A 9563-nucleotide genomic window follows, 5' to 3' on the forward strand; every position below is an offset into this window, starting at 1 on the left:
CTCTCTCTCTCTCTCTCTCTCTCTCTCTCTCTCTCTCTCTCTCTCGTTTCTGCGGCGAGATTACTTTCACGTTTTGTAGCGCACCGTCTGGAGTATCAAGAGTATGTGTCGGAGTAGCAGGACGTCGTTAAACGTCCGGCGACGCTACATCTGAAATGCATGCGCGTGCATACGGGTTAGTGGTACGAGAGATTGACTGCCGTACGGCGTCATATAGCTCATTATACGGTTACCGGTTACGCTGAAACTTGGCGAACTTGGCATCTGCCTTCGGCGAGTTCCCGGGGAAACCGACGGAAAAGGGAAGGGAACATGCGGGGAATGCGCGGAGAGAGACGAAGGCGTGGCCGGGAAACACTAGAACCGACGAGAGAGAATATACGAATACAACGGGGGAAAGTGCACGCGCGCAGCGAACTTCCAGCACGTAATTACAAACTCGGCCGAACAGCCGAGATTTAATTAACGAATCGGGTAGCAAATTTTTAATTACGTTATCAATTCCGCGATCGCTCGGTCGCGCCCGGATCAGAACGACTTCACTCAACACTGCGCACTGAACTGTTTCGATCGTGTAAGAGAAAGAAAGAGAGCGCGATGTTAATATCGCTTCTAAATATATATCCTGTAAAGAAGCATTTTGAAAATCAATTTCGCTTCCCGATCTCACCAGAAAAAAGAAGGAGCCTTGTCCACGAATTTTCGCGCATTGACCCGGAATGCGGAATAACTTCGAAGGAGGCGCAAATTTTACATTCGATTTTAATTAAATTTCATCGAGGCACTCCTCATTTTTCGAGGTCGGGAATATATTCGAAAACTTTCACGAGAGACCGGATCCTCGGGATTGGCGCGGCCCGCGCGGTTCCGGTTCGCTTTTCCACTTCGTCTGCTTCCAGGTGGATCGCGGCGAGATCCTAACGGTACCGGCTCGATCGGCGGCGACGGCGGGATGGGACGGAATGGGACGGGACGGCGGCGTTACGAGGCGGCGGTTCAGTGACCGACCGACCGATCGACTGCACCGCGTACGGGAGGAGGACAGATACGAGAACGCACGTGGACGCAAAAGAAGAGGAAGGAAGAGGAGAAGGAGGAGGATGGCGACGAATTTGCGCAAAGAAATTTTTATCTCTCATCCTTCGCGCGCGCTCGTAAATATTCCCCTAGAAAACTATCTCCCCATATCTTTACATTCGTCGCCATTCACGATCAAGGGCCGGTTTTTCCAACCTCTTACTAAGCTAACTAACAGTTAACTCATACGTCTGTCTTTGTTTCTCCTTTAAATTAAATAGAAACAGACATAAGATTTAACTGTTAGTTAGCTTAGCAAGAGGTTGGATAAACCGACCCCAAGTGTTGCAACCGGGGATATTAGCCTTGGTGACTTGTTGTTTACTCCACGTGTCTTCGATTTGTTCAATTAGAATATGGCGATTTTATATCTTTGTTATTGCATAGAGGATCGCGACATCTGAAGGCATCTTCGCGCCTGCCCTCCGATGCACGTTCTGTTCCCCAACGTGTCCTTCCTCTGAATAAATTGCGCGATTTCTTTCCCTGTTTCATCTCGACATATCTTCCCGAGTATTGTGTCTCGTTCTCGGGAATAAACGAAGCGAATGATGGCAGCACGGTAAATTCAGACTTTCCTTACTTTCCTTTGACGATGCGTGGAAATATTAACGACAGATGAGATCGTCTGAGGAAATCGTTTCCTCATTGATAATGCAGCGGGAGATGTCACTCATGGGTGAAGCGAACGGAAGTAGAAAAACTATCGGAATTCAAAAATGATACAGGTATTTAAATGCACCTCCATCATATCTAAAATATGATGTCGCGTAAAATGACGTCCCTCGACACGAACAAGTTATTCGGGAAGGATGTCGATACTTTATTCTGCATCGTCAACTAAAGCTGCAGACGAGAAGTTTCAGAAGTGCTAAGTAACAAGAGGATAGTTCTTTGTGACGTTGAGTGGGAGATAAAGAGTTTTGAGTTCATTTACCTTCAGTTATAAATAATTCTCTCAGAAATTATTTTATCGCGTTCTCGCATTTATTACCAGTTGCGATCGCTTGCGCGCGCGCGCGCCCCGTTTCAGAATATTCGCCCCACCGACTTATCCGAACCACCTTTCCTATCCTATCGCATGGCTGAACGAAGTTCTATTATAGAATACTTCAAAAGTAGCGCTCTCTCGGGATACGGGATATTTAGGGAATGAATCAATTGCCTATATTTAAGCATTACGGTAAATATTCGAAGTGAGAAACCCCGATGCCCAATTTACCGTAAAAAGAGCAGCCTGCGCGAGATTCGAAGCGATTGATCGCGTATATTCCCGTCGCGCCTGCCCGTCGGCTCTGAAAATTTTCATAAATTCAGAATAATCCCGAGTAATAGTGAGCGCGCGTAACGCCAGATGCGAGCGTCAGCGTTATCGTTCTCCCACGAGAAATTCCCGGTGACGCGATGAGCTAAAGAAATCGAGCCGCTATATTCTATTTAGAAACCCCCTGTTTGTCCATTGTCACAAGGTAAAGTGCTATACATGGTGTCCACCAACTCGCGATCTTAATTTTCATGATATTCTAATCGCTTTACAATATTTTTTTCTTCATAAAGATGCAAAGGACATTGCGCGAATTCTTGTAAACATCTAGTTTAAATTCCATCAAATGCAAACTAAGCGCGATATGGTCTTATTTATTGTTCACGTGACGCATAGAAGCGATAATTAGCTTAATCACACCTTATAATCGCGCATGACTCGACAAGTATCGCTGCTTCGAGGAGTATTTCGCCAAATTTGCTCTACACAGAACCCGCTCTACTGAAATTAAAACCACGAGCTGCGCACGGAACACCCTGTACACGGCGAAACGGTCGTCTCCCAGACACCTTTCCGAGATAAGTGGGTTATTGGGACGAGGGAAGTGCGACACGGTGGAAGAAAGAAAGACAGAAGGAAAGACCTTCGAGCGCACGCGGAGACGTTCAAGGTGCCATGCAAGATATCCGCGTGTCCGTAGTGACCCATTATCCGTTCCACCATGCGCTCCGTGCGCTTCTATTATTCCGGTTATCTGCTTCTTCACTGTTACATAACACGCGCTCGTCGTAAGCAAGTTTCGATATTTCTATGCGCGAACGACGTAAAAGTACAGAAGAGGATATCTTCTAGGATGAGAATTAACGGAAAACGTCCCGTAATGTTAAAATATTCACGGAGTTTTGTTTTATTATCACTTTATATGTGTTACGTGGACTCCTTATTTAATAACGTTACTCTGAAATAATATGGTTGTCTCATTTACTTAATTTTTTCATGTTATACTCTAATTATTATGATCAATACCGTTGTAAATTTTTCCGTCAATTTCACTTTAGTTCAAAATATATTTTGTCAATATTTTATGTCCTTATTGTAAACATTACAGCAGAAAAAATAAGAATACTTATTCAAGTTCTTTAATTATCTTGGATATTGTATGCAATTATAGTATAAGAGAAAGAACTCTCTTCTGTAGCTTTACTCTGCTCCAACTTTAGCTTCATCCAAGTTAAAATTTTCGTTCTACATTAACCTCGCAGATTCTGTCGAACTTGAAAAACTAATGCAGAATCTCCAGATATAACACTACGCATATTATTCTATCTTGCTACGCATATTCTTCCATCTTATTACTACAAACGTTTATTTATTGCCGTTTCCTTAATATTGTTAAAATAAGAATTATTTAATATTCAACTATATTCCAATATTCTATCTGCATTTAATATATATTCTTAATTTTAACCAAGCAACAATGTATTAATTTACTCGGGCAAATAGAATATTTACAATAAGCAAATATTAAATAATTCAATTTTACTGCGAAAAATGCAGAAAACTTACTTTCGATGTCCCTGGTCTACAGCTTGCGTACAAGTCTGCTTTGACAACCTGTCGACGTGCAGCGCAGCGACCTTGAAGATGCGAAGTTCGAACGACCATGCAACGAACGCGCGATTTCTTATTCGGCACTCCGAACTGACCGTCCCGCGAGATATTCACTTGTTTAACGACTTTTGGTCACGAGAAACGTGCGATACTTTTTCCAGGCACGGCCGGTGACGATCGTTCATGCGCGCGAGACTTCTTCAGTCGATCGAAAACATAAAATCCGGTAAACTCCGAACCGGCATTAATTCCGAATAGCCAGGAAATATTCGGCCGATGTTTCGTCACGATTCACGCGCGCGAAGATTACTTTCGACACTCCCGTGCGATGATCCACACGCGAGAGTCATTTTCGGTGAACTAAGACAAACGTAAGAAATGCAGGACAATTATCGAATACGTACGGCGCACCGCGATTCGCCCCATAATAGACTGAACTTGCTATGATTGCGATAGATAAAGTGTTCTGTGATACGCGCGCCACTTCACTCGACACTCTTAACGGCTTATATCGCCATATATGTCGTCCCGCCGAATATCCATTTTCGGCGACTATTTCTTGATATTTTCCCACAATAAGGACACGAAATTTAGTTCTAGTACTCCCGGTGATTCACCTGAGAGACTCTTTCGGTGAGTCGAGGACGCGAAGTAAGACGATTCGAACTTGGCGTCGCCACAACGTAACGGACGCGCGACATTTCGGTCGCATTCTTTCAACCGACTGTTTCCAGAAGTGTCTACTCACGGCAATTATTCAACGATGCTTCAACACGACACACACACGGAGCTTACTTTCGACACCCCCAGTGACGCGATTCAGGTGCGAGAGTCACCTTCAATGTGCCGAGGTCGCGAGAGATACGTGACGGTTGTTGGAGTACATCTGGCACGTCGCGATCCATCCCGTAAACTGGCGGAGCTCACGCGCATTGGTTAAGATACTCGACCTATCTCAATCTGTGCGCTACTTCACTCGACACTCGGTCCGCCGATTACTCACTTTCGGCACGACTGACGATATCTCGCCGCAATCATCGTATACGAAACTTACTTTTGTCGTCGCACTCGGTGACAATAATTCGCCCTGGAGACTCCTACGGCGGCTCGAGAACGTCAAGCGAGGCAACTCGAATTTAGTGTCGCCGAAACGTAACGGACGTGCGACATTTTGGTTAGCATTCCTAAATGACCATTTCCCGAGACACCCACTCACGGCGGTTATTTAACGATGCTTCATCACGACACGCGCGCGGAATTTACTTTCGACACTCTCGGCGATGATTCAGGCGCGAGACTCACCTCGGACGAGCCGAAATCACGAGAAGGACGGGACGGCTCATCGAACACTAATCACATCGCGCATTCTATAACGAACTGAAGATCGCCGCGGGTTACGCCGCGGTTGCGATTCTCGAAGTATCAATACTCAAGGCAACACACGCCCCCTAGAATTATGACTTATCGAAACTTTTGAATCTCGAGGTGCGATATGCTAGAGATGGTTGTAATATCTAAAATGTTTGAGAAAACGAGATGTTAAGAAATGAGTAATCACTATATGTATCCATTATTCGTATATAACTATACGAATAATTATTTAAGAATTTACAGCGTGCAAAAGTTTTACACAAGTGGACAAGATTCTACAGTGATTCTTCAGTTTTACACAAAAGTACATCATTTCTACAGTGTGGGTGTCTACACACATTTTCGAAACATCTGGATAATAATAAGTCGTATAAAATTAATATAAGATAATCTATTGAAAATATCTGCAAAGTAAACACATGGAAATTTCCGCAAGACCGTTGATCTTTCGCAGTTTGTCGTCGGTGGCTCGATACATCACCATACTGCCATCTATCGTCGACCTAATGACATAAAGTCGAGACGACTCAGTACCGACGGTACCAACGGTAAGCCCCAACAATGTCGTTCACTTATCAATGTAGCTCCACGGGATCAATTATAAACCTCTCCTCTATCGATTTTAATGTCGTAGCGTCGCCGCGGCAGGAGCCATGAACGCGTCAAAAATATTTATTACGCCGGGAATGCATGGCAATGCGCGCGTGCTGAATTGGACGCTCGCGTTTTACAACGAATCCACGATTTTCCTTGGAATTCACGAATATAGATTGATCTGAAACAGCTGACGGTGACTAAGGCGTGCGTGAAAGGATTGTACGATACTTTGTTGTTATCACTCGTCATTGAGACTCGATGTTGCGCATCACATAAACCATTGCCTCTACGGTGGTGTTCCTTCGTTGTGAGTAAGAGAGTAAGAAGAGATTTGCACGAATTCGTGCGAACGACGCAACGGAGAAAACAGTTGGAACTGTGACTCTTTAAAGCATAAATGGCACTACTATTCACCAGCATATGGGACTCGACGATGTTGCTAAACACCTTAACCCCAAAGTTCTACGTCGCTCTCACCGGCACCTCGTCCCTCATTTCTGGCCTGATTCTCATCTTCGAATGGTGGTACTTTAGGAAATACGGTACTTCGTTTATCGAGCAGGTATCCTTGACCCATATCTCACCGTGGATCGGCGGCGGTGACAACTCTAACGACAACGTCTCCAGCTTAAATGGCTCTTCGAATCAGCAGAACATACCAGAGTGCAAAGTATGGCGCAATCCAATCAATCTGTTCAGAGGTGCTGAGTATCAAAGATTTTACTGGGCCACTAACAAGGAACCCTTGACATATTATGACATGAATCTGTCAGCTCAGGATCATCAGACATTCTTTACCTGTGAAGGTGACACAGGTGAGACATGACAATTCTGTCACTGATATTCTGATAAGGATTTTGTAATTTAGTTGCAGTTACAATGTATCTATATGCTTTATGTATGCTATATGCTATATGTTTTATGAAACATGATTATTACACCAAGAATTAAATTAGATTATGTTTCAAGTGATATCAAATACATATGATATCAACATGATTGGCAAAATAAAACACAATTGACATGATTGATAAAATAAAACAAATAATTCCTCTAAAATAAATTGATCTTTCCTCTCTAGGCAAAGTAGAATATGAAATTATGCAGACAGCTTGGAGAGAACGTAATCCAGTAGTCAGGATAAAAGCTGCACACAGTGCTCTTGATCGTAATCCTGACTGTGCACCGGCCTATATCCTTCTCGCGGAGGAGGAAGCCATTACTATCGTAGAAGCTGAAAAGATTCTGAAACAAGCACTGAAAGTCGCTGAGAACAATTACAGAAAGTCACAAAATACTCAGCACCAAGGTTCTGTAGCTGAGGCGATACACAGACGAGACACAAACGTGTTGATTTATATCAAGAGACGATTGGCAATGTGCGCGCGGAAGCTTGGAAAACTGAAGGAGGCGGTGAAGATGTTTCGCGACCTCACAAAAGAGATACCTCCAATCATGAATGTATTGAACATCCACGAGAACCTGATAGAGACCCTGCTGGAAATGCAGGCGTATGCGGACGTACAAGCGGTGCTGGCCAAATACGACGACATCAGTTTACCGAAATCAGCGACTATCTGCTACACAGCGGCGTTGCTGAAGGCGAGACTGGTGGCGGACAAATTTTCGCCCGACGTTGCCAGCAAACGAGGTCTGACTACTGCCGAGATGTCAGCGGTGGATGCGATCCATCGGGCGGTGGAGTTCAATCCACATGTACCCAAGTATCTTCTGGAAATGAAGCCGCTCATCTTGCCGCCTGAGCATGTACTGAAGCGCGGCGATTCCGAAGCGATTGCATACGCGTTCTTTCATCTGGCGCATTGGAAACAGATAGAGGGAGCTCTAAATCTGCTCCATTGTACATGGGAAGGCACCTTCAGGATGCTGCCTTATCCGTTGGAACGTGGCCACCTGTTCTACCCGTATCCAACGTGCACGGAATGCGCTGACCGAGAACTACTGCCTTCGTTCCACGACGTCAGTGTGTATCCGAAGAAAGAGCTTCCTTTCTTCATTCTCTTTACCGCCGGCCTGTGCTCCTTCACGGCGCTGTTGGCCCTGCTCACTCATCAGTATCCAGACACAATGGGCGTAGTCGCTCGCTCGATGCTCGCCTGGTTCTCCCATCCATTCTACTACGTTCTGGACAAACTGGAAGCCATTTTGCCCTCCAACTTACTGCAACAGCTCTCTAGAATATAAGACTGTTTTTGTGATCTCCTTAACTTATTAATAGAATTAAGTTGTACGTACTTTTGTAGAATGGACATGTTATGTGCAAAGATATATAAAGGAGCATGCAGGAGCATGCAGGAATATGTAGAAGCATGCAGGAGCGTGCAGGAGTATGTAGAAGCATGCAGGAGCATGCAAGAGCATAATATAAGCGGGGCTTCAAATATCATAATATAAGCATCTTAATCGACGGGATGTTCAACATTGCTTGCGCATCCCCGATTAAAAGTATATTCCGCCGAATAATACGATGATAATCGAACATTTCGCTGATTCAACCGCTCATATATTACGCATCTGCCTTTTACGTCATTTTCTGTACCACAGCTTCGTGTACGTAACAATGCACAACAATTTCGCTATCAAACCTACTGTTATACTCGGGATATGCTTATTGCTTTCCCCTCTCTTTCTTCCCTGATTCCTTTAGTGTACCTTATATATAAATATAAGTAAATGTGTGTAAGAGCTCCATTTTGCAAATCTCTTGTGACTAATGCAATATCTTGTAGTAACGATTGTTTACTTAGTATTTTAACTCCACTGATTAAACCTTGACTGATGTATCCAGAAATAATAAAAAGAGTTGAGAGAAAATTCTTGTTATGCGACGTAATTTGTATCGCTGATACAAAATAACACGTACAGCGGCTAGGTAAAAGGAACACTCAGTTTTTTTATCGCATTCGTATTTATTCAATAATTGATATTATCAATAGAGCTCGTAATGAGGTGAAAGATCAAGGCAAATCAGAGATCTTGACGTTTCACGCATCTTGACGGAACGGGAAGTCGGGCGCGTTCAGTCGACCGGGGGATAAAGGGCCGTCGACTTCCCTCCCCTGCGTATCGCTCCGCAATCACTCTTACAATAACAACGAATGTTAAAATCGCATTAATCACACGCATATTATACAATTTTTATGAGAGCCGACCGAAATAAAAAATACGAAAGAGACAATCAGCATGTCGAAGTATATCGACGGATAATTTCGCATTCTCTCAACATCACACAATCGTATCAGATTCCTGGTCTGCCTGTCTATCATGAGACGGTTATGATAGGAGGGGAATAGAGATAGAGATAGAAAGAGAAAGAGAGAGAGAGATATAAGACACTTGGAAGTCAGAGGGCCCAGGTCTCTCGTACTCCGGGCTGGCTCGTCAACGCGACTTTGATTTTGCTTCGAACATTCATCCTCGATTAGATCCTTAAATAATATAATTAATGATGATGGTGATGATGATAATGATGATGATGGTAATAATAATATGATAAAATTTGTCATTTTATGTACAATATCTCTTTAGCGTAATTATATAATTTACTTACTTAAAAACGGGGGCATACGTAAAATTTACGCGCAGGAAATTATGATTAAATAATATTACTCTCTGTACGCGT

At 43.7% G+C, this 9563-nt stretch overlaps 2 protein-coding genes across 2 annotated transcripts in view; one reads left to right on the forward strand and one right to left on the reverse strand.

Moving 5' to 3' along the window:
• The window catches only part of LOC116843962 (mucin-5AC-like), a 254169-nt gene extending 249965 nt beyond the window's left edge, over window positions 1-4204 (reverse strand). The window contains exon 1 of the mRNA XM_032814960.1: window positions 3908-4204. The gene's annotated coding sequence lies outside the window, so the exon portion shown is untranslated. The remainder of the gene's footprint in view (window positions 1-3907) is intronic.
• Window positions 4205-5922: 1718 nt separating this feature from the next.
• Window positions 5923-8755, forward strand: LOC116843933 (protein ST7 homolog). Its single transcript, XM_032814879.1, has 2 exons — window positions 5923-6735; window positions 7002-8755. Exons 1-2 carry the CDS (start codon window positions 6318-6320, stop codon window positions 8123-8125), a joined length of 1542 nt encoding a protein of 513 aa, XP_032670770.1. The 5' UTR covers window positions 5923-6317; the 3' UTR covers window positions 8126-8755.
• The last annotated feature ends 808 nt before the right edge of the window (window positions 8756-9563 follow it).

This window comes from Odontomachus brunneus, unplaced genomic scaffold (genome assembly GCF_010583005.1).
Source record: "Odontomachus brunneus isolate Ranch 3 - 2012 unplaced genomic scaffold, Obru_v1 Obru_scaffold_037, whole genome shotgun sequence".
Taxonomy (NCBI): Eukaryota; Metazoa; Arthropoda; class Insecta; order Hymenoptera; family Formicidae; genus Odontomachus; species Odontomachus brunneus.